This window comes from Typopeltis vanoorti, chromosome 19 (assembly GCF_054136105.1).
Source record: "Typopeltis vanoorti isolate ZY-2024b chromosome 19, IOZ_Tvanoo_1.0, whole genome shotgun sequence".
Classification (NCBI taxonomy): Eukaryota; Metazoa; Arthropoda; class Arachnida; order Uropygi; family Thelyphonidae; genus Typopeltis; species Typopeltis vanoorti.
Genome location: NC_143567.1, coordinates 75390668 through 75416894, shown reverse-complemented (window position 1 = coordinate 75416894; position 26227 = coordinate 75390668). Strand labels below are relative to the sequence as shown.

General features: G+C 34.4%; 1 protein-coding gene across 3 annotated transcripts in view; it reads right to left on the bottom strand.

Annotated features, from left to right (window-relative positions):
* The window catches only part of LOC150096255 (DDB1- and CUL4-associated factor 6-like), a 443059-nt gene that overhangs the window by 402839 nt on the left and 13993 nt on the right, over nt 1-26227 (bottom strand). For all 3 annotated transcript variants that reach the window (XM_090409214.1, XM_090409213.1, XM_090409212.1), the window contains exons 2-4: nt 17476-17537; nt 7609-7701; nt 515-592 (exon numbers count right to left, since the gene is read on the bottom strand). In XM_090409214.1, the coding sequence (XP_090265340.1) occupies nt 515-592; nt 7609-7701; nt 17476-17537 (233 nt within the window). The remainder of the gene's footprint in view (nt 1-514; nt 593-7608; nt 7702-17475; nt 17538-26227) is intronic.

Sequence of the window (26227 nt, the reverse complement as noted above, 5' to 3'; positions counted from 1 at the left end):
TGGTTCCCCTGGCAAAAACAACGGGGGCCCTTGTTTAACCAGGCGACACCCCAGTCGGCATGAATTTTTGTCATGTTGTACCATGATTTTGTATATTGGTTTAAGCCAATAAGAATACAATTTGGTCGGCTAAATCCCAAATTGCCAGCCCATCCTCATTCGTTCAGTATCCAGGTAGATACCCAACAGGGTGCACCACGAGAAGGTGAGGATTGGACATTAGGTCAAAAGCCCTGGTCGGTTCTCCACATTCCTCTTGGGAGGTCTCCTCTCAGTTATACAGCTTTGATCATTAAGCACCCCTTACTTGAAGAATATAACTATTACCTAAGTCAGGGACTACCTATGTATAAAAAGTAATATCCAAGTTGATACAAATTTTTTCTTATAATTCCTTATATATTATTATAGCAGTGATTTGCACTTATTAAATCTCATTATGGAGAAATTCTCACAATAAATTATAATGCTACAGAAGACTTTTAGCATACATACTTAAAATTTTAATATTTACCTGTGTGTCTCCTGTATTTGGAAGAAATTTGGCACTAAAGATATTAGCACGATGACCAGTTTGAACAGATGCAAGGATCTACATGAGAAATAAATTATGATGTGACTAAGCATTACTGTTCCTTAATATATTATATATATATGTGTGTGTGTGTGTGTCTGTGTGTAAAAGTTTATAAGGCAGAAAACAAGAAGATGGTAACTAATATTCTAATTAACAACAGTACATTTCATCCTAATTATGTAGGATTTATTCAGGTGTAAACATACAAACTAACAGACAAACAGCAAAGATTAACAAAGACAACTATGTAGTTATAGAAGAGACTGATGTTTTTAAAAATATTTCTAACTGCGCGTTGCACTGTTCAGCATGTTGTGCGTGTTTACACATTCATGTGCACACATTTGGCTAATGATGGCTGTGATGTATTCATGCAAGTTGATACTTGGGTTTGTATTTAGATGTTTAAGAACTTATGCCATTTCCAAGGATTTCCAAATTTTTCTCTCAGTTATGTCTTAGCAATGGTGTAGTAGTTCTGATTTATCCCAAAATCAGAATGATTGTGTGAAACTTCCCAAGATAGGGGAAACTAATTCTTATATCTCCCATCCAACAGCCAAGGCTATCTATCAGCATCCACAAAGGCACCCCCTAGGAAGGAGTGCCTTTGTGGATGAATATTCATAAATGTGTAAACAGAATGAGACATGACAGATTAGCAAAACAAGTATATAAAGTAAAATTGGCATATAAAAGACCCACAGAAGGGCACCGAAGTATATTGATACAATTAAAAGTGCTTTAGAAGGGTGAAGTATAAAAACTGTTCAAATCAGCCAATTATAACTCACAGATCAATTTGAAAGAGAACTTCTCATAAGCAAATTAGTCATAACATCTTAATTGTATTTAACTATCAAAATATCAGGGTGCATCTTGGAGACAAATAGCAAAAGATGACAACAATCGTGATACTAACTACATGCAATATTACAGGTATATGATATTCATCAGCCCATAAGTTCAGGTAAGTTATGTATAGCAATTTAATACAAATATTAATTCAATTAACATGAAACAATATCAAAAATAACATGCAGTCTTAAGAAATAATTTTTGAATAGGCATTGTTGCAAATGGATTAGGTCTTATGTCAGTCAATGTCGAAGAGTTCTTGTGGAACGATTATTGTTATTACAGCAATCTCTATGGCAAGGAAGATGTGCAAACATGTGGTGATGTTCCTTCACTCATCACCATATGTTTGCACATCTTCCTCTTATCTACCATAATCCCTTCTCTATTAATCTAATAAATTCCACTTGCTAACTTAAATGACTATCATATCACCTCTTTTCTGCCTATCCATCAAACAATTTACATTTCTTCAACCTCTTCTCATAACCAATATTCCAGAGTCCTGTTATTGACCTTGTCTCTGGACCCTCTCCAATAATTTCAACATTGCAATCAAAACTAAGTAACCAAATCTGAGCACAATGATCTATGAGTGGTCTAACCAATATTTTATACAGTAGCAAAACCATCTCCTTATCCCCACTGGATGTACTTTTATCACAGTGTCAATGAATGTAGTATGCAATGCTTACAATGATCGATGGCAGACTGAAATTTAGAGGGTTTGAAGTTCAAGAATGCAAGAATTTGAGGAAAAGTAAGAAGCCAGGCAACTGTACTGGTGTACTGGGAAGGGGGGGGGCAATGCTGAACTAATAGTTACAACTAATAGTTTTGGCAAGAAATCAAAAGGCATGACTGCCATTTGGAAAGGATGCAAATTTCCTGCTTTTAGCTACTCTTACAAAATCAGTTTTGGATGTGTTGATAGTTTTCTTGCATCTATTAAGGGTTTTGGAATAAGCAGTGAAGGAAGATGGAGATTTGGATGAAAGCCAGTTACAATATATCTTGACTATTCCCTTGTATAGACTTGGCACATCTTTTAGAGAACTAGGACTTACACTTGGGATGAAAATTTAGAGTGGAATGGGTAAAGAAAAAAATATTTTTACCAATAAGAATTACTTTAGTGATACATTCAGTAAATGTGTTTGAGTCAAAAGGCCAGAAACAATAATTCGATCAAAGGAGTGATGCAGAAGGTCATCTCACTTGATATTATTATGCCATATACAGTAATTCCCTGTGGAGAAATATCACTACTAGAAGACAAACATTTACAGTGTACTTAGTGTATTTACTACAGTATCACCTCAGAAATAGATCTAAGGTTTTGGAGAGTTGTTAGGGTTATCTGGTATTCTGGTAGACAGGCAGATGAATAATTCATGCAAGATTGCTGGTATAGAAATGTCTCAGCATCTCTACCTGTTTGATCTATGTAGTCGGTGTTGTGAACATTAAAATCTCCAAGAAAATTACCTCGCTGTTAGGAAAGTTGAGCTAAAGAAAATTAACATTTAAAGATAGGAAATCAAAAAGTTCAGAATGGCTGGTGGCATTAGGAGGGCAACAGACACAGTAAATGAATTTGATAGAACATGACAGAGTGATTTTTTAGTAAAAAGAGATCAGAAAGTGAAGATTTTAAGGTTACTCTAACATTGTGTCTCAAAGTGAACATATTCAAAAAAGATAATCGGGGAAGGTGACATAAGTAGTGATTCAAGAAATTAAAATTTGAGTTTATAGCTAAAAAATTAAGATGGAAATGAATACTGCTGAGGTTTGAACTGAGACTACATATTTGTGAAGTGGATATGGAAGGTTCTGTAATATCTGCCATTAACTTCATGGTACATGTACATTTACTATGCAGTGTTTGCCTTCTGGTTTCCACAATAGCCATTAAGAGCACTTCATTTCCACATTAGCTTTTTTTTTTTTTAAGTCCATGATTTGTTACCATGCCAGCATAGATTACTTTTATCAGGTGTAGAAAGTATCAGGTGTTGATAGTGGCACCCACAATTTTTCTGGGGTCAAGGTTATGTTTTTTCAGTGAGCTTGCTAATGTCATTTTTGTTATTTTTTTTATTTACTGGCTCAAATCATGATCTGTCAAAATAATAAGGTTATAAAGATTGGTGTTTTTCAGCAGTAGATGCATTATTGAGATGCCAATCATGAAATCAGTCGACTTTCTGTTAATCCAATTATACAGGTGAGGGTCTCTTTGGCAGTGAAAGGCACTGTTCCAGAATTGAATGGTCTTTAAAAATGGTTTAGGAACTATTTCACTAAAGAGAAGCACAGAAGAGAGTAAAACAACTGGTTGTGGCTGGCCAGACGTTTGTATGCAAATTCATCAATCTTTGCACAGCTAGCATGTCCAGTGACAACAGAAATCATGTAGGTTGGACATTATGGAAACAAAAAAAAAAAAATCATAAAATTATTTTTTTGTTTCCGTACTGTGCTGCCTCCAGCTAGGGCACTTATAGCTTTGATTTTTAGCTTTAATTCTAGCAGGAGTTGAAGTGCTCTGTTGTCACTGGTCTTTTTAATTGCCATCTTTATTTCAAGCCATAGACATAATTGGATCATGATACATTTTGTGTGGTTGCTTACTTATGGCTAACATAAAAATGAAGGAAAAATTTTTGAAACACTTAACATATTACAATATTTGCATGAATTAATTCTTCAGCCACAAGCTTGAGACCAACTGCTGTACTATTTAATGCAGAAGTTCAGAAGAAATTAATTTCAAAAATGATAAAATGAGAGAGCACAAGTTCAAAGTACCACCATGTGGAATCAATATTTATTTGATAACGTAAAATATTTGTTTACTTTCTTTCCTAATAAGAAAGAAGTTTGTGTCTATGAAAACAGTTTTAAACATAACTAGAAAAACTGTAAAAGATGAAAATTTTAGGAACTTAACTATGACAGAATCTATTGTTTCCCCTGTAGTGACACTTCCCATAATACTTTTGCATTATGAGCAGCTGATGTGAAGTAAACAGCCTCTATATACAAATAGACCAGTGATGAAGATACTTCCCATGCAAACTATGTTTGCTTACACTTGAATAAAGGATTAAAACAAGGATATATTTTCTGTCAAGTATAATATGCTTGGTAACCATAAAACTTTCCATAACTACTCTGATACAGAGTATTTTAACAAATGATAATACACCATTTTACTTGTGTGTGGAAAATATATAACTTATTTTATCTTAGTATCTTTCTGGGTCTAGTTCCATTGTTGATGTTTTAATAATGCTCATCTTTGGGCTGCTCTGGGAGTAGAGCAGTTCTTGCTGGCTACTGGCTATGGACGGTGTTCTGCTTGGTAATAGGATTTTGCCTGTTACTGGGTGGAGCCAAGTTTTGTCACAATGTTGTCTAGCAGAGCCAATGGTTTTGACTTCATATTAAAGTGAGAAGTGGGGGGGGGGAGGTCAGCCTCCATCCTTTAACATGAGGTCAAAACCATTCTGTGTAGTGACCACTCTTCTCAAATGGGATATTGAGGCAAAATGATGTGAAATCAACATCCTCTTTATAAATAGACTAGCCATGAAGATAAGTATCAACAAACTTTGTTTGCTTATGCATGGATAAAGGATTTAAACAAGAATATAATTTCTCATTAAGTATAATTAAGTCCCCCCCCCAGTCATTTTGTCGACTGGGGGGGACTTAATGATAATTATACTTAGTATAATTATCATTAAGTCCCCGGGGGTTAATTATATTTAGTGTAGAAAAACTGTAAAAACATGAACAGTTGCTGCTTCAAGCAGTTCAGCTTCAAACTTAGTGAACCAACTTCTTACCTCTGTTTTCATTTCCTCTACTTGTTCTTTGGGGGAGGGGAGGGTAACCTCTCTCTATACTGTTTCTTAAAGAAACACATCAACAGATTCCTGCTTTCTCTCTAATCATTTGCTTGCACATACTACTGTTGTGTTATGTGTTGTAAACCTCTCATGTGTAGAGCACATTAAAAAACACTGAAATATTTGATGTCATCAATAACTTCAAAAATAAATACAAAATATTTTTTACTATGGATTCACAGATTATGGATTTACTATTACTTCAAAATTTTAATTTAAAAAACTGAATAGCTAATTCATCTTTATTATTATAATCAAGTGCAGTGCTACCCAGCCATAGAGCTCTATTAACTATGACTTGGGAACATTAAGATTAGCCATGATGCAAGCAACAGCAGAGCCTACTAAGAAAAGAAAAGGACTAGATGGGACACTGAAGAAAAGGCTAAAAAATGAAAAAAGGGGCAAAGAAGGCTAGAAAGTAGTGTAAGGAGTGTGCTGAAGAAAGGAGAAAGCACAATGAGGAGAAGTCAGCAGTATAGAAAAATATGGCTGAAGGCAAAGTCAGTCTTGAAAGCCACCGCCATTGACTGATAGATAATGAAGCATACATATACAAATTGACTCTTGCAATGTACTGATATAATTCTGTACAGTATAAAGTTATGCAAAATCGATAGTGATATGCATCAATATTGTGTCTAAGTAATGGTGTTATTTAAGACAATACATAAAGGACAACTCAGACTTTTCAGAAGTCAGCTTATGAAAAAACCTAAATTACCTATTTGTTGTGTATTTATTGCTTCAGTTTATTTGTGTAGTTCTAAACACACGACTATTGAGGTAAGATAGCATAACAGATAGAAGGAAAGTGCTTATTGTTGAATTATATGTTACATACATACAAAGTTTTGTTAACCTAGTCAAGTTATACATTCAATGCTATTATGAAAACTTGTACATATGTAAAGTTAAATAACCTAGTCAAACTACCACACGACTGTGCGTGTGTGTGCACATGTTTAGGATTATACATTGTTTCCACAGCATCATATATTGTTTAAGGAAATTAAAAACGTAGACTTGATAACTTAAACTATTAATTATTACTTCCTACATTTCACCAAAGTTAAATCAGCATCTTCAGGATTAATACACTGGTATTAAACACATGCATGCAGGCACACTTCAGTACCAAAAATGGAACAGGAGAGATACAGGAAAACCTAAAGTCCTATAATTATACCACCTATTGGCTTTGATTAAATATGCCCTTTATATTAAAAAGTTTCTTTCCTGAAACTCCCTCATACACTAATGCCAATAATCAGAATCTCACAAAAGGAATAAAATCTCTTATTGTAAATCAGGATGCAAACTCTGTGGTCCTTCCAATTTTTCTCAACTCTTAGCAGTGTGTCCCCTCTAAAGGGTTGTAACATACATATTCACAATCACAGTAATTTTATTCAAAGTACTGTAATGAAATATTGAAAAGGAAATTAAATTTACATTATGCAAATTATAGAAACAACTACCATGCACTCTTACTGTTAACATATTACATTTCCACATTTTCTCCTAAAAACACAATAGTTGTTTCCATAATTTGCATAATGTATTCTGATCATCGTGTAAGCACAAAGGAAAGAAAGGAAATCAAATTTAAAAACACTGCTATATATTAGAAAGGACAGCATTATAAATCTAGTTTTACAGAATTCAGATTATTTCTCATTATGGTTTGATATATGAGACAAAAACAAACAAACAAACAAACCAGAAATTCTTTTCAGATGTTAAAGTTATTATCAGGACAACTGACTTTTTTTTTTTTAAATTCTATTTTTTTTTTTTTACTTCTCACAAAAGCAAAAAAATTAACTTCTGTCTTAATCATATATAAACTGATTATAATTTATTCCATCTGTTTTTGAATTCATGGAAGTCAGTGTTTGATAGTACAGTGAATACATCTGTAATCTAAAGAGTAGAAATGTTTCTTGCCACATGTTCTCTTAAACCAAAAATAACAGTACAAAAAAATTAGATATAACATTTGATGAGGTGCAAACACAGGAATATGTCAGGAAACTATGCTTGATTTGAAAAGAGAAAACATTCTGAACTAATTTTAGCTAGACTAACTAAGAAGACAGTTATTAAAATTAAAATTTCCATTTTATGTAATAATGCCATTAACTGCAAGTATATATTGTACACTGATCTGTCAAATTTCAAAGGAGCCTGTAAAAATGAATATATAAAAAAATAAATAAATAAACTTATTTAAAAAGGCAATATACATACAGTATGTTTATAACCATGAGTTATACACAAATGCTGATCATCAGATCCAGAGAGAATATAGTCTCCACTGTCATTCCAACATATGGTATTTACCTGTTCAGACAGAAGAGGAATGAATGGAATTGATCAAGAAATGTAATTGATCAAGTTAAAAAATAAAAAATTTTCAAGTTAAAATGAAAATATAATTACTTTTAACATTTTTAAAATTGCTTGGTGAGCAAGGGTGCCAAACCCATGATATTATAAATTTAATTTTAGTTAGTGGTCAGATCATTCTTTGGCAGAATAAGGAAGATAACTGAGTGCCTGTGACAACTCCTAGAGCAGCGTTTCCCAAATTTTTCCTATGACGGAATACTTCACAAATCATGAAATTTTTAACAGAACACCTTGGTCAGAGTCGCAGCATTTAAAACCATTCCAGGCTCATATAATATTAATTTTGATAATTTTTCATGAAACGCTTATTCACTTTCCACAGAACACAATTTGGGAAACCCTGTCCTAGAGAATGATAAATATGGCAATAAGACATCAGCATGAGTTTGGGGTCCTTGCCTATTTGTGCTTTATAAGGTCACCAGACTGTTATTTATATTCTGATGATGCTTGAGTGACCAAGGCAAAGTTAATTAGATTTTATTATTAATTTAATATTGATTTTATTATTATTATTAGAGATATATTAGTTATTTTATCTGTGTTGTGTATTAACATTAAATTGTTACCAAGCACGTATAAACAAAAAGTTTAAATATTCATTTTTAAACATTTTTTACAAACACAGATTAATCTGTATTTGTAAAACTTTAAAAGCTGTTGACAATATGTTAATAATAATAATAGTACTAAAAAAAAAAAAAAAAAAAAAAAAAATTGGGAATTTCTTCTAGTCAATCTCAGTTGCATCTAAACGAATGATTTTTTAAAGCAAATAAGTCCACAAAACTGTTGAACAAAAAATATTCTTTTCTAATATGCAATCTTCAGTTCATGAGCAATTTGTATAACAACTAAGGTAAAAAAAAAAAAAAAGTGAGCTGAACTACTGGCTGTTGGACATTTTATTATTATTCTATTGCAAAAAAGTTTTTTTTTTTCCTCAAAACAAACTAAACTACTTCTTAAAGCTGAAGTATGTATGCATGTAATCAAGTACACTTGGTTTGCAACAGGAGAAAGGGATTTCTTTTTTTATGGTAATCCCACTGATACAAGGTTGCTTATAGACCTACAGCACATTAGTATTGTGAGCAAACTACAACTTTACTCTAGAAAAGAAACAGAGTATACAGTATTTTCTTAAGTGAGAGTAATTTTTTTATAATTTTTTAATAGAACAACTTTATTAGAAAAACAAAATGTTAGTAGGCGACAGTGACATATCTGACTAATAACAGAAATACTACAATCACTGATTACATTATGTTGATTAAAAGTGACAATACAAGGCAAAAAATAAATGAACAAAATATTGATGACTGACTCAATGAATCATGTATTTTCATCTGTATGTCAATATGTTATTAAGCAGTAATAACAATTCAATATACCAAGCTGTGTATATATTTTCTAATTGTTTAGAGTTTGTATTGTATCTAAATTTTATCTAAATCTTAAAAAGTGAGGGAAGAATAATATATTTCATATGCCTTATAAAAATGTGCCTCCCTTTCCCCAAATTGATTTCTAATTTTAATTCTTAAATATGAATAGTTTCTCCTCTTCGACCTTCTAAAGCACAACTATGTGCATGAATTAATCAGACTCTTGATCTTCCTGTGGTCTTTTTTCCTCTCACATTTTTAATGAAATATGTGACTTGCTATTATGTCCTATTACAAATGCTCTTTACCATAGTCTATGGAATAAATCATAGATAGTATCAGTGCAGCATAGATATTTATAAAACTATCTATAAACAGCTATAAAAATTTACTGGGATGAATGAAAAACTTGATGGCAGTTAGTTTTCATACAACTAGGGTAATACTACTATCACACTTAATGAAAAGCTGAAGTGGAATAAAAGCATGCCTGGTCTTCTTCAAAACAAGAGTTCCCAGCTTATGCAACTCATAGTACACTAGAATACTATAACTATACTCGCCAGCCTGGCTGGCCGAGTTCTTAGCATTTCTGCTCCTAGCCAAAAGGCTGCAGGTTCGAATCCCATCGTAGACATGGATGTTTGTGATTATCTGTGGAAATACCAGTGGTGGTGGTTGGCGATAGATGGCGATGGTGTAGTTACGGTCAGTTGGTGGATTGTGAAGTAGTGGAGACAGAGTGTAGAGTAGATGCCCTCCCTCGATGAGTCTTTGGACTCCCTGGAGGTGACAAATAATAATAATAATTATTATTATTAATCAACTTTTTGTAGTCAGAGCAAAAAAATAAAATAAAACAACTCAAATCATATCAGGTTATTTCTGATTACCTATTTCTACTATTAATAATGTTAATATTAATTATTAATAATAAAGGAACACGTGAGCAAATTAGCATTCATGATCATTCAGGAACATGTGAGCAAAGTCAATCTAAGGTGACATGGTTCACTTAAAGAGAATAGGAGAAGAAATGTTAGTAAAACAAGTGTCTTTTCAGGCCAGAATGGCAAGAAAAAGATCCAGAGGAAGACCAAGATCTGGGTGGACTGATACAATAAGAAATGCCTTAGAAGAGCAAAATATAAGATATGGCAATATCAAAGTCCTACAAGATAACAGATTAATTTGGAGAACAATTATAGATAGGAAGCTGGTAATCATGTAGTACTACCATAATCTTGTATAATAATGTATATCTTGGTAATGTACTTTCTGCACAATATAGAGATACTGGTTATATGAGAGTGGTCTGAAAAGTTCTCGGCCTCGACCATAGATGGCAACACTATCAGCGAGATTTTTTTTTTCTAAGTTGATACATCTGTCATAAGCATCCATGTGAAATTGCAAGTCATTCTATGAAATAGTTTGTTTTATACAGCAGTCTGAAGAAAAAGTGTTGAAATGGATAAAATTGAGTACTGTGCAGTTATAAAATTCTTTGTAAAAGAAGGTTTACTGCCAAAAGAAATTCATTAGAAGTTCATAGGCACACTTTGTTTTCAACAATTAAGAAATGGGCTGCCAAGTTTAAACATGGCCGTACCAGAATTGAAGATGATCCACATGAAGGACATCCAAAAAGTGTAACAACACCAGAAATCATTGATCAAGTGCACAATATGGTACTGGATGACCAGTGAGTCAAAGTACGTGAATTGCTGAGACTACAGGCATTTCAAAAGAATGTGTAGGATATATTTTGCATGAAGAATTGCAAATGAAAAAGCTTTGCGTAAGATGGGTGCCACGCTTGCTCAGGGCAAATCAAAAACAAACTCCCATGAAAATCTCTGAACAGTGCACAGTGTTTTAACAAGAATAAAACTGATTTTGTGCATTGATTTATTACTATGGATGAGACTTGGATTCAAAATTACACACCAGAATCCAAACAGCAGTCAAAACAGTGGACAGAAACTAGTTGTTCAGCACCAAAGAAGACAAAGTAGGTTCCATCAGCAGAAAAGGTCATGGCATCAGTGTTTTGGGATGCTAAAGGCATTTTGTTGAAAACTATCTTGAAAAGGGTAAAACAATAACTGGGGAATATTATTCCGATCTTTTAACCAGACTAGACGAAAAAATTCGTGAGAAAAGATCCGGTTTGCAGAAGAAAAAAATCATCTTTCATCAGGACAATGCACCTGCCCACAAAAGTGTTTTGGCAATGGGAAAATTAAGGGATCTGCACTATGAATTGTTGGAACATCCACCCTATTCCCCAGATTTGGCTCTGACTTGTATCTCTTCCGAAAACTAAAACCTTCCTTGCTGGTCAGCGTTTTTCTTCAAATCAAGAGGTGATTGCAGCTATAGACGGGAATTTTGCAAATCTTACTGAAAACCATTACAGGGATGGGATAATGGTGCTGGAGCATTGCTGGAATAAATGTATTAGTCTTAAGGGAGATTATGTTGAAAAATAAAAATAATTTTGAAATTATAGTTGAAAGTTTATTGAAAGTTTCTTTTTCACTTGGTTAGAGTATAATAAAATTAGTTTAATCCTTTATCCAAGTGTGGGCAAACAAAGTTTGCACCTGAAAGTATCTTCAGGACTGGGGTAAGGTGGTACAACACCAGGATAACTCGTTGCAAAGGTGGAGCAAGCTACCAACACTCCTATCTCAGTATCTCCTATAATGCAAAACACATCTCCTTGCGGATATGTCTAATGTTATGCATTAAGGGAAGGGCCACTACTTGGATAAAGGATTAAACTAATTTTATTATACTCTAACCAAGTGAAAAATAAACTTTCAACATCTTTCTCTAAATCCAGAGTAATTTATTAAAAGGGTAGCACACCATTTGGCAACTCCTATAGGTAGAGATGACCTGCTAATGCTTCTGCCTGGTATCTCCACTTGGGCCTGGCTCCCACTGAAGAGACCTCAATAGAGGTCGAAACTAGTCTGGATAGTGGCCCTTCCCTTAATGCATAACATTAGACATATCCGCAAGGAGATGTGTTTTGCATTATAGGAGATACTGAGATAGGAGTGTTGGTAGCTTGCTCCTCCTTTGCAACAAGTTGTCCTGGTGTTGTACCACCTTACCCCAGTCCTGAAGATACTTTCAGGCGCAAACTTTGTTTGTTCACACTTGGATAAAGGATTAAACTAATTTTGAAATTATAAATTCGTTTTTTCATTGTTAGGCTGAGAACTTTCAGACTACCCTTGTATTTTTAGCACACAAACACAAGAAATGATAATATTTTATTTATAAAATGTTTCAGCTTGAACCTAACAAGCCATCTTCAGTGTAGTAACAGTTGAACATGGCAGAATATTAACAATGGATTATTTCAAAAGACATCAAACACCAAATGAACACATGATGTGATTGCATCAATATATGAATATGAAAAAAAAAAAAACTAGTGATGACCAAGGAAAATGAGACTCTCCATATTTTTGGTAAAGACATAAAACTGTTTTGATCCAAGTTCAGGTGGTTCATTGAGGCTTTGGCATATTGCTTAAACAAATAATCATATTTAAATCAAAATCAATGATGCAATCGGATTCCTGACCAGAAGATTCTATGGTCAGTATCCACACCCTGCTGTGCAAAGCCGCTAGCCTGCTGGCCGAGTGATTAGGTATCTGCTCTTCAGCCAAAAGGCTGCGGATTTGAATCCCACCATGGGCATGGATGTTTGCGATTGTCTGTGGAAATACTAGTGGTAGTGATCAGCGGTAGATGGTGCTGGTGTAGTTGCGGTCAGTTGGTGGATTGAGTGGCAGAAGCAGAGTTGTGGAGCAGGTGCCCTCCCTCGATGAGTCTTTGGACTCTCTGGAGGTGTCTAATAATAATAATAATAATAATAAAAAAGCCAGACTTTTCAGGTTTATTATAAGTAATGCAAAATTGATGCTATTGTACTGATTTGTTTGTGGAAAAATGAATGCAAAAGCATCAATCTTTAATATGACATCAGTGTTGCTTTAAATATAAATATTTGTTTAAGTGCCAAAGCCTTAGAGTCTGTCCAAAATAAAAAAGACTGCACTCACATGGAACTTGGTACATACTTGGACAGGTAAGAGGAGGCTTAATAAATTCTCATCTCACCATTCTTAGAGGAAGGCGAGATGAGAATTTATTAATATGTTGGTATCAAGTTATATTTCTTTAATATTCTTGCAACAGGTTCAAAGATGTAAGGAATCAATTTTTCATACAGTTTCTTGGAGTAGGTGTATAGGAATCACAAGATATGTTTTATTTGTTTCTTGGGGGAAACCACTTTTCCAGTTATTCCTAACTGGAATGTTTTGATAATTGGAACAAATAACATGTGCACAGTATATAGTAGATTCTTTATAATGCTAAGCTTTCAAGAAGAATGATGAGCTGAATTATGTAGTGTATAACAATGAGTGAAAGCTGGTTTAGGATATATGCAGAAGTAGTAAGATCATGAGACAAAGGGATAATCTTAAAAAAATGCCAAAAATGTCTAAATAACCCATTGTTAGCATTCTACCTTGTTCAACCATTTCTACACTGAGGATGGTTTGATAATTTCATGCCAAAATATTAGTAAATAAAATATTCTTATCGTTTCTTGTATGTACATGTTAAAAGTATACTGTATTCATTATTATTATTATTATTATTATTACGGGTATCTCCATGGAGTCAGTAGACTCATCGCGGGAGACCCAAACTAGCAAAACAATATCTGTCATATCTCTTCTTGAATTCATTTACAGACGAAGAGCTCACAACTAAGTCAGGCAATGAATTCCACTCATTCACCACCCTCCAGGCAAAAAACCTTGTTCTGACACCTTTGTTAACCACACTCTTCTTTAATTTCCAGAGATGACCTCTTGTTCTTCTATCACTATCACACAGCTGAAACATTTCCCCTGCATCAATCCTATAAAAACCTTTTAGTAATTTGAATGTTTCTATCATATCCCCTCTTCTTCGCCTATCAACCAATCTCTGCAATCCACAAGCTCTCAATCTATCAATGTAGGGAGCATTTTTTATATCACTCACCAACTTGGTCACTCTTCTCTGAACCCTCTCCACAGCCTCCTCATCTCCAAGGAATCCAGGTGACCAGACCTGAGCACAGTAATCCAAATGTGGAAGTATCAATGCTTTATAAAGGGGAATAATAACCTCTTTATCAGTGCCTCCAAAAACTCAGAGATACTGGTAACTAAAGTGCTTTTTTCCTCTTAATGAAAATTCTTTTGTCTACTAATTTCTCTCTTAACAGTATACTGGAAGTTTATTTATTTATTTGCTTATTTAATTTTACTGATTATACAGTACTTCAGAAGAAATACTTATTTTTATCTAATTATACATAAGCAAATTGCTTACTCAGTCAGATGTCAGTTAGCTCACTGCTCTGTTTAGTATTTAAAAAAAAAAGAAAGACAGTCATCAAGTATTTCAAAGCTGCAAACAACTACATTTACACACAAAAGATGAAACAAATAATGTATAACCAGAACTTGAAAAATTCTGTGCTGGCTTACAGTCCGGCAATATCTCACTAGTCAGGTGTTGTCAGCGTGAGTGGAATAACAAAGTAACCTAGTATATATCACAGACAAATGTTAAATCCAAGACTTTGCAAATTTATGAGCATTTGTTAATACTAACACTTTTTTTTTTTTTTTTACTCTGCATCTACCACCTGCCAATTGATGATTTCATGCCAAAATATTAGTAAATAAAATATTTTTATCGTTTCTTGTATGTACATGTTAAAAGTATACTGTATTCATTATGACATTATATATTGGTGGGTGGTAGATGGCATTGGTGTAGTTGTGGTTCATTGTAGTTGGTGGATTGTGGGTGGTGGAGATAGAGTTGTAGAGTAGATGCCCTCCCTCGATAAGTCTTTGGACTCCCTGGAGGTGTCAAGTGATAATAATAATATTAGTGTATTTATCAGTGTATACCACATGAAAAAAAAAAATCATACATTTTATCAGTGATACATTAATATTATGTGGCACCTGCAATGATAAAAGGATTATAAAGTACACTTCATCATCATCCAATTCCCTCAAATGATACCCTCAAGGATGTACAGGGTATTAGATAGCACTACATGAAAAAGTTACATCATCTATTATCTGTCAAGACTCCAACATTATCAGATCTTATATTTCTGTCTTCTGAGGCACATTTTTCTGTATGAAGTCACTTAGATCTTGGTCTTTCTCTGGATCTCATTCATGCCAACCAAGTAAAGAACACTTGTTTTGCTAATCTTTCTTCTCCCATTCTATATAAGTGACCATAATACTCAGCTAACATATTCCTGAATGTTAACAATGTCAAGTTCTTTCCTGACATCCTCATTTTCAATACAATACTGTCATTGATGTAACCTGTTCATTCCTGTAATCTTTCTCAGAACTCTCACATCTGCAGTCGCTAGTCTTTCACCAAGTGTTTTATTTCTAACTAGCTTTCAGATCCACAGGATAAAACTGGTTGGAACACTGTCTTGTATACAACTAGTTTACTGTTTTGAGTAATTTCTCTCTTCTCTCTTAATACATATAAATTCAGCTGACTTTCTCCCCTACCAGATTTACTAATTCTGTTGACTTCCCAAAAATTGAGAAAGTTTAAGGCAATTGTTTTTTTGTTAAGGTTAAGACTGTGAATGTGTGCTTCACAACTTTTATATAATCTTTTAGGAAGAAAACAACTTTTGTGTAGGACTTCAGTTTTATTCCAATGAATTCCATGTCTTGTGGATAAGGCATGGCTGGCCAAATTGGACTTATCAGACTCTTGAAGTTCTTATAGACAAATCTGAGTAGAATGACTGATTTGTCCTTAATAAGAAAAGCTACATGAGCAAGGGATCCTGCAAACTCCAGGATGAAAGAAAGAGAGAGAGAGAGAGAGAGAGAGAAGGATATTTGCCTTTTGGAGAGGCTAGGAAGTAATTTAGTTTTATGAACTGGATAGAAAGAACTTATAGGTCAATCTGGCAAAGAAGTCTTGCAAATTTTGAAATTCCAAAAACTTTTTCTGTGGTCTGTGTCAATTCCATGCTGTGCTATAGCAGTCATTTTGGCTCTTTTCACAGAGGATGTAGGACTGATGTTTTTGCAGCCTCTTCTCAACTGAATGCCTTGTTTCTTCAAAATAGGAGAAAAGACGATCACAAAGAACCTGATAAATACCGCGAGTGAAAGAGGAGACTATTTGTCCTTGGTGGAAGGTAATATGGAAAAAAGTTTACTAATAGGGAAAAAAAAAAGTAAACACCAAGTAATGTTTTTTTAAGATCTTTAAAAGTTCAGATATCTAGCAATATATGGGACTGATACTGTACGTTCAGGGTTGGAATTCATAGGAGCTGAATCTTCTTTGAAGTGAAGCCATTCTGCTGCATAATTCTTTAAATCATATCAAGTTCTAGTTTAAGGCCATAGGGGTAGAGCAGAGGACATGTACTCTATTAAGAAGCATTTTAATGATGTCTATTTTTTTTATGGAGGATAATGTGCAAAGTCTCACTGCATGTATCAATCTGTAAAGGTAGGGGTTACAATGTACTAAAATTGTCAGTATGCCAGAAGGAGTGAGAGAGAAATGGATATCTGGGAAAGGTAATTTTCTGTCTTTTCTTTCTCCACAGCAAATTTGATGTAAAGATATAGACTGTTGATTTAGTCAGAAATTAAAGTGGAGCAGTTAAAGAATGTGGTCATATAGCAAAGACATTATCCACATAGCATATCCACAATATGTACTCCAGCATGCAGCTCTTATTTCTTTTGAAATCCATTGTTGCTTTATTCTACATTTTTGAACTGTCAGTTACACTAAGATTGAAATATCTGGCTCTATACTTTTGTAATAAACTTTCTTGTGTCCACAAGTTCATATGTATATTTTTTGTAATGTATGATTTAATTTAACATAAAATTAAACTTGATTTAACATAAAATGTTTCATGCAAAAAATCCTAGTGAAATATTACTAAATTGGATTTGCAGCAGTAATCCACTAAGAACATTCAATGTGCCAATTAACATCCTTTTTAAATATATACAAAAGAGAGAAAAAGGAAATTATAGAAATCTGAATATAAATAAACATATGCAGGGTGTTTTAATCCAATTTATGATAAAATGTTCTAAATAGAATATTCTAAAATAGATATAATATTCTAAAATGGCAAGATATATTCAGTATATAATGCGTATTAAGCTACTTTCTTATTAATAACAATACTTACGCATCCATCATGAACTGGTAACTTAATTTGAAGCCTAAGTTTTTGTACAAAAATTCTGTTACCTACAAATTATTACAAAAAATAAAAAAAGTTTAAAATATTTAATCAAATAACAGTAAAAATATTCAAATAGATTAGCAACCTTGTCCAATTAAATTTTCACAGTTTCTTTAATTTTAGAATAAATATATTCTCACCAAATGCAGGCAAGCTAATCTGGTTCTGACATTTTCTATAAGAAGAAACATTACTCAGCTTTGGACATTTTCCAAATTGTTTATAAACTGAAGGTAACTGCATTGGTTATACATATATCTATTTTGAAATCAGCTGCACAAATATTATTACAAATCCTCTAAACAAATATAATTTCTTATATGAGAAGATGCAACAAAAATACAGTGTATATGACATATGTACATAATTTTATTAAAACTGGTTGCTATAAAAATAAATAAGCTCATGTTAAGTTGTATATATTACTGAAATGGTAATAAATGCAGAATATATGTATAATCAATTTATAATATTTATGTTAATATACACAGTGCTCCATGCATGGACTGATTTAAAGTTCTATAAGACAATTTTAAATGGCTAAGTTATTTTTTGTTCTGTTAGCTTGTAATTATGAGATGTCATCAATTAAAATAAAAAAAATATAACCAGAAACTGCATTAAGTTGATTGATCAAATAAACTGTTTTATTAAGTGCAGAATGGCATTCAAGCAGAAGAACACAAAAGTATTGTTCATCTCTGAATAATGTTATCTTTTGTACATTTCTGCACAAGAAATTATACTAATGAAGTACAACCCACCCAACATGATTTTTCAAGATATGAGAATATAACAAACTACAAAATTGTGTATTTTGTAGTTTGTGTTCATGCAAGAAACATTTCACCCTAATTTGAGGAATCAAATTTCTTTCACACAATTAAAAATCTAGTGAACTATTAATCTATGTCAAAAAAGATACATTAAAAAATGAATTCTGCAATGTTAATTTTGTAAAATGAAGGGTCGCTGGGCTGTCACGGTGCATTGGGGCGTCCCCTCGGTGGTGGATGAGGGGGATGATCAGTGGCACTACTTTGTAGGCCTCCCGGCTAGGTCCATGGGACCCGCTAACCAATGACAGCTGCGGTCCTCCATTCATATTGGAGGTTGGATGATTCTGGTGGCCCATTCCATAAAAAATGCCACTGTGTAAAGCATCATGTCTACACAGAAAAGAATTAAAGCCCGGGTAGTCTAAATATGCCCGGAACGGTGGTTCAGGGTGATATAGCAGGCCCTGCGGTATCGTCGGTCCATGACTGCTATAAAGAAACTCAACGCAGAAATTGCTTGAATGTTGCTACTTGGAATGTAAGAGGATTGAATAAATGCAGGAAATTGGCTAATGTGATGAGAGAGAGATGAAGAGATTGAATATTAGTATACTAGGAATAAGTGAAACTTTTTGGTAAGGATCATCAGATTTTGAGTCAAAACTTCCAAATGGGAAGATATATAAACTACATACGTCAGGTGGTGAAATATCAAGAAGAGGCATAGCATTGATTGTAGAGAAGAAAAAATAAAAACATTATCCATATAATCAAAAAATCAGATAGAGTAATGGCAATTCTAGTGAAATCTAAACCTAGAGATATGCTGATCATCCAAATATATGCTCCTACATAACAGAATGAGGAAGCAGAAATAGATATCATGTATGATGAAATAGAATGATCTATAAAGGAAGTCAGAGGCAAGAAAGATCGAGTTATTTGTGCTATGGGTGACTGGAACGCAAAAGTTGGATCAGAGAGAACATCTACACACGTGGGTCCATTTGGACTAGGAATTTGGAATGAGAGAGGACAAAAGCTGATCGATTTCTGTAACAAGCACAATCTCATCATAACTAACACTTATTTTGAGCAAAAACGAACAGCAAGATACACATGGGAAAGTCCGCATGGAAGATACAAAAATCAATTAGACTATATTGTAGTCGGTAAACGTTACTTCAATGGAATACGGAACTCAAAGGTGATATCAAGTGCTGACTGTGGATCTGATCATAGACTGGTCTTAATGAAGATGAATATTCACCTAAAAACAATAAAATCTTAAAGAAGTCAACCCCTAAAATGGGATCTGCAAATGGTACAAAATCTGATTATAAAATCAAAATTTAATGAAAATATTTCAGAACTGCTGTCTGCACAGTTGCAAAACGAAAATGAACCCTCTAAATGGAATAGACTACAAGCAGCTATCATAACATCTGCTAAAAACCACATCAATAAACAAGAAGAAAGAAAGAAAAAACCATGGATAACTCAAGAGGTAATCAACCTTATTGATAAAAGAAGAACATGGAAAAGAGGAGCAAATGAAGAAGAAAGGTTAAGATATAAAACTTTGGATAAAAGAATCAAACAGTTATGTAAAAGATTGAAAGAAAACTGGATAAATAGGCAGTGGACTGAGATAGAAGAATTACAAAATAGGAACAAAACCAGAGAAGCATTCCTGAAAGTGAAAGAACTTAATGGAAAAACAAAATGCACACAGTCTAATAACATCAAAGACAAAGATGGAAACATACTCATTGATAAGGAAAAGTTAAATGGAAGATGGGTGGAGTACTTATCAGATCTCTATGATGATGATAACGGTAACATGTTGGATGATTCACGACACCTTAAGTTAAACGTAACAACAGATACCACTCTACCCACAAGACAGGAGGTAGAACATATAATTAAGAATCTTCCTAATAATAAATCCCCTGGGTATGATAATATTCTGGCTGAGCTGCTGAAAGCTTTGACTGGCAATAATAACAACTATTTAGTGGAATCCATTCAGGACATCTATAAAACAATACAATTACCTGAAGTTTTTACATCTATCTGTATACCAATTCCAAAGAAACATAATGCACAAAATTGTGAGCCTAATATCCCATGCATCTAAAATTATTTTAACCTTCGTTAACAAACAAATCGAAAGAGCCATAAGCAGTGAATTGAGTGAACAACAGAAAAGCTTCAGAAGAGGAATGGGAACCATTAATGCTATCCTGGAACTAAAAATATAATAGAAAGATCACTTAAAAGAAATAGGAACATTTACATATGCTTAATAGACTTTCAGAAGGCTTTTGACCAGGTAAAACAATAAAATGTTCAATATATTAGATAAATTAGACATAGAAGATTATTATTATTATCATTATTATTATTCAGGCCTCCATGGAGTCAAAAGACTCATTGTGGGAAGTCCTTCCTAAGAACATAAAGTCTGTCAAGACTCATCGAGGGGAGGTCCCCCCCCCCTAAGAAACACAAAGTCTATCATACCAACCACCCCTTAAACTCATTGACCGTTCTCGCTCTCACCAATCCATCAGGTAATGCATTCCATGGTTCAACCACCCTCCATGCAAAGAAACCACTCCTCACCCTCTTGCTCACAGTTTCCTTTCGTAACTTCCAGGGATGGCCTCTTATCACTCCCTCCCGCTGTTCAACCAAGCGAAAGAACTCCCCAGTGTCAACCCTATAACCACCTCTCAACAGTTTAAAAGTCTCAATCATATCACCTCTCCTTCTTCTATCCACCAAACTCTGCAGTCCACATTCCATCAGCCGATCCTCATAACCAAAATTGTACAGTCCTGAAACCATCTTTATCATCTGTCTCTGTACCCTTTCCACAGTTAATTTATCCCCTTCAAATCCTGGGGACCAAATCTGAGAACAATAGTCTAAGTGTGGTCTGATCAGAGACTTATACAACTTACACTTATGTACTTAAGATTATAAAAATGATTTACACCAAACAGAAAATGCAGCTGTTTAACTCTGAGACTTCTGAAGTGAAAATAAAAAGAGGAGTTAGACAAGGTTGTATCCTTTCACCAAATCTATTTAATATCTATAGTGAAACAGTGATGAAAAAAGATTGAAAAACAAAAAACAGGAATTAGCATCAATGGTATAAAATACAACAATCTTAGATATGCTGATGATACCATTCTAATAGCAGAAAACAGAAACAAATCAATCAAATTACTGCAGCTACTAATTGAAGAAGGTAAAGAATTTGGATTAGACATTAATGTAAAAAAAAACAAAATTTATAAAAATCTCAAAAGAAAGGAGATCCGAGCCAGAAATATTCATAAACAATATGAAAATTGAAAATACAACAGAATACAAATATTTAGACACCTACTTTACTGCAGATGGAAAGCAAGATAAAGAAATAAAAATAAGAACAGTCATAGCTAAAGATGCATTCTGGAAAAATAAAGATCTGCTCAGAAGTTCTGTGAGTATCGCGACAAAGAATGATAAGAACATTAGTGTGGCCAATTTTCACATATGGAAGTGAGACCTGGATATTCAAGAAGAGAGTAAGGCAACAGATAATGGCCTTTGAAATGTGGTCTATAGGAGAGCTCTGAAAATCCCATGGACAGAACATGCGACAAATACAGATGTCCTACAGAGAATGAGAACACAGATATTATTTATTACAGGAAATGATCCAGGAAAAGATGAGATTGGCAGGACATGTACTGAGAGGTTCAGTAGGACAGAGGATATTAACAGTTTTAGAAGGAAAAATTATGGGAAATGGATCAAGAGGCAAAAAATGAAGGACATGGCTTGAAGATATAAGATCATGGACAGGATCACATGGCTATGCAGAAACAAAAAGGAAAGCCACCAACAGAGAGAACTGGAAGGACATGGTGCTGCACCCTCTCACTGAGGAAGCTACATGAAGAAGAAGGGAAAAAGAGAATATTTTATTATGAGTCAGAATTTTAAAAAATTTCCTTCAAATATTAACAGGGATGCACATAGCCTATTCATATTATCAAACCTGAACCATAAAACATGGATTTTGCTACACATAATGAATAAAAAATTATTACATTGGCTAACTGGTTAATGGAGCTTACATCTGAGTATTCCGTTGTATACAGTTCTCATTCTCTGAAAAATTATGGGCAAAACAGTGTTTGATATGACATGTGCAAGTTTCAAGAAAAGAGATAAGGGAACTCAAGATAAGGAGATTATGGCAAACTCAGGAAACAGACTGGCTACCCAGTGCAGAATGATCAACTGAATTGGGAGAATGGAAATCAATAATGTTCAAGATCAGCAGCTGCTGTATTCTTGAGATTGGAAGAATAAATAAGATTGGGACATGAAATGGATGAATTATGAAATTTTAGCAGTATTGGCTGAGGAAGATGTCACTGAGAAGCTAATATGTTGGATGCTCATCAACTGATGAGTATCCTCCATAAAGTGATGAGTGGAGTAAAGAAGGAAAAACCGAGTATGAACTTCTATAGTTATGTTAGCTGGTTGGTTGATTAATCTATGATTTACTGGTACAAGAATGGCAAAAGTCATACCGAGGTTACAGCAGTAATCAAGATATTTGATAAATAGTCATAAAAAGATAAACTAGTAAAAAGTTAAAGCCTAATCTGTGTGTCCGTTGTTGTGGTTAATGTTGGAGAGGCTGGCGAGAACCAGGATCCAGAATTGGGTTGACAACAATAGTGTTATTTTTAATGGACAGCAGGATTTGCTAAAGGGAAATCATGTTTCGGTAATCTACTTATGTATTGCAATAAGGTGATGGCTTAATTCAACAAAGGAGATGGATACACAGCAGTATGGACAGCAGTGTCTGTATAAATTGCACACTTTTGGTAGCATTTTTCTTTGATTTTGCAAAGGCTTTTGACAGATTACCGCATGATAAGTTGACAGTGAAACTGGAGCCCATGAGGTTGGATATCAGACCAGTGCATTGGATCAGAGATTGGCTATCTGATAGGTATCAGCAAGTTGTGTATGGTGGGGGAGGGACAATATCCCAGAGAGGAAAGTCCTTAGTGATGTGCCCAGGGGTCAGTTAGGGCCATTGCTGTTTACAGATGATGAAAAGTTGGAGAGTAGATGTTGTGGCCTTATAAGGACTTGAATAGACTGAGTGAATAGGAATGGAAATGGGGATGCCAGTTCAATGTTGCAAAATGTAAGGTTTTACAGTTTGGGAAACAAAGATAGGGATGTAGAATTTATGTTGGGGATATATATTGTTGGAGGCAGAGGAAATAAGAGATCTTGGAGAGATGGTGGATAAGGATCTAAAATTTAGAGGACACATTGCCAAAATTGTATGGACAACACAACGACTTCTGGGAATGATGTGGAGGACACTGACTTGTAGAAGTAAGGAGATTCTGGTTCCATTGTATAAGGCTGATCAGGCCACACATGGACTCCTGTGCATAGATTTGGTCACCTAGTTTTCAAAAGGATGAAGATATATTGGAAAGGGTCCAGAGGCAACTGACTAAGGTAGTTTCTGATCTCTGGAATGTTGAATATGAGGAAAGGTTGAGAAGATTGCAATTTACAGAGTCTACTGGATAGGAGGAAGAGGGGGTGACATGGCAGAGACATACAATTTAGGGGTTATTATAGGATCAGTGTTGAACAGGTTTTCCATAAAATGGAGGGAGATCAGGGAAGAACAAGAGGTCATCTCTGGAAGCTGTATAAGGAGGGTGTGAACAAGGAAGTGAGAAACAGGTTTTTTGCATGCAGAGTTGTGAATGAGTAGAATGACTTGCCTGAGAGTGCGGTGTCTGCAGAGAATTTGAATGTGTTTAAAGGTGTAGTATGATAAGCCATATATGTGTATGACAAAGGGACCTCCTAGATGAGTACTTGACTCTATGGGATCTTAGGGTAATAATAATAATGTCATATTATTATGACATTGACTAATAACATTGACATGAGTATATATGGCTTGGCCAGATGAGTAAAAATTTTATTTCCTTTCTCGTGCAAAGTGCTCATACACTCCATAATGAAAAATGGAGATGTGTTACACTGTCACCAGCCCTCAGTAAATAAGGATACATAAGATGAGTGTGATTTATACAGAGCCTAGCAAGAACAACTTCCTCTCTTCCATTTCTATGTTGACTAGACTGCTAATGCTTATTTCAGGCTTAATATCGTGCAATTTGTTCATCAGTGCTTCTAGCCATGACAACTGCTATTTGGTAATTAGCTTTGAGTGATTATCCAATTATCATTGGATAATTGGCTGTCTCATTTCCCTTAATTCCAGCATTGCTGGAAATCCAGCAGAACCAAACATCAAAATCAAGGATCTGCATTTTGTATAACAGCTGTACTTTACAGAACACTGGATGTGGATTATACACAGGAGAGGAGATAGCCTGTAAAGAACTCAATGAGTCTGTATAAATTACACACTTTTGATAGCATTTTTATTTTTTATGCACAAGCTGAATAGCATTCAACACTGCTGTATAATTACTGCAATCAAGGGGTCTGGTGGATTTTGTAATGTTAAGAAACACAGCTGATAGGGGTTGAGGATCTTGAACCATCAGTAAAAACAGACAAGAAATCAGAGTGGCTGCTCTGTGTGCATTAAACAATTGCATGTTGACAGATGGAATATGAGATTTCTGTAAATGACAAGATGAGAGGTTGTAGAATGGAGTGCAAACCTGTTATGGAGGAATGCTGTGATGTTTGGTGCAATTAATGTTGTCAACATTCATGTCAATAGCTTCCATAATCTCTTTAACATGCATACTAGAAAGAATGTGGCAGTCTGATATGTATGATATTGAGCACACCAACACAGAAAAGATAATAGTCCATGTAGGATGCTTTGGAAGAGACTTGAATTTTAGGACATAGTTAAGAGACAACTGTTTTCATCTAAGTAATAGAGCAGGCTCATTTGCTTCAATATAAAGCATGAATGGGCTATTCATAGGGCACTATGTGCAATGTGCAAGAGGCACCAGTAGCTACTGATATCCTGATGATGGAGAGGGTCCAACCATCAGAGTGTGCTCTTCCTTGCAGAACTGTAAACAAGGGATCCATAATCAAGTTTTGATTATACAAGTACACAATAAAGGCAGAGAAAGGAACATTGATCAGCACCCCATTCTGTAGAGAGCAAAGGATATTCAATGCTTTTTTGGACTTCTCCCTAAGTTGATAAATGTGTAAGGAATGTAAGCTTTCTGTCAAAGTGAGTCCCAAGAACTTGGCTGCTGGTGATACTGGAATAATAATGCTTGGTCCCATTTTTATATCAGGATCTGTTTGTATAGGATATGTTTTCAGCAGACATATACCCACACAATTTTTTCAGCTGAAAACCTGAACCCCTTACTAAGAGCACATGAAGGGACAATCAACTGCTTGCTGAAGTTGTCTTTCAATTGCCCTGAGATTGCAGGAGACAGTAAATTGTGAAGTCATCAACATAAACATTGCTTACTGCAGGAGGAAGCAGTTCAGTAATTGAATTCATTTTGACAGCAAAGAATGTCACACTTAAGACAGAGCTTTGAGAAACACCCTTTTCTTGATATGGCCAAGATAACACACTTCTCAGACTTGGAAGAACTGGCTGGCTGGATACAAAATTTTTAATAAAAACAGGAAGGTGTCCCCCCCTCAAACCAAAATTAAAGAGGTCTTTTAATATGCCATATCTCCAGGCTGTGTCATAAGCTTCTCGTCAAAGAAGACTGAAACCAGATGTTCTCATTTTAGAAAAGTGTTTCTTGTGCATTTTCTAAACAGACCAAATGGTCCAATGTTGACTGGTGTCTACAAAAACCACACTGTGTGTTGAAAAGATATTT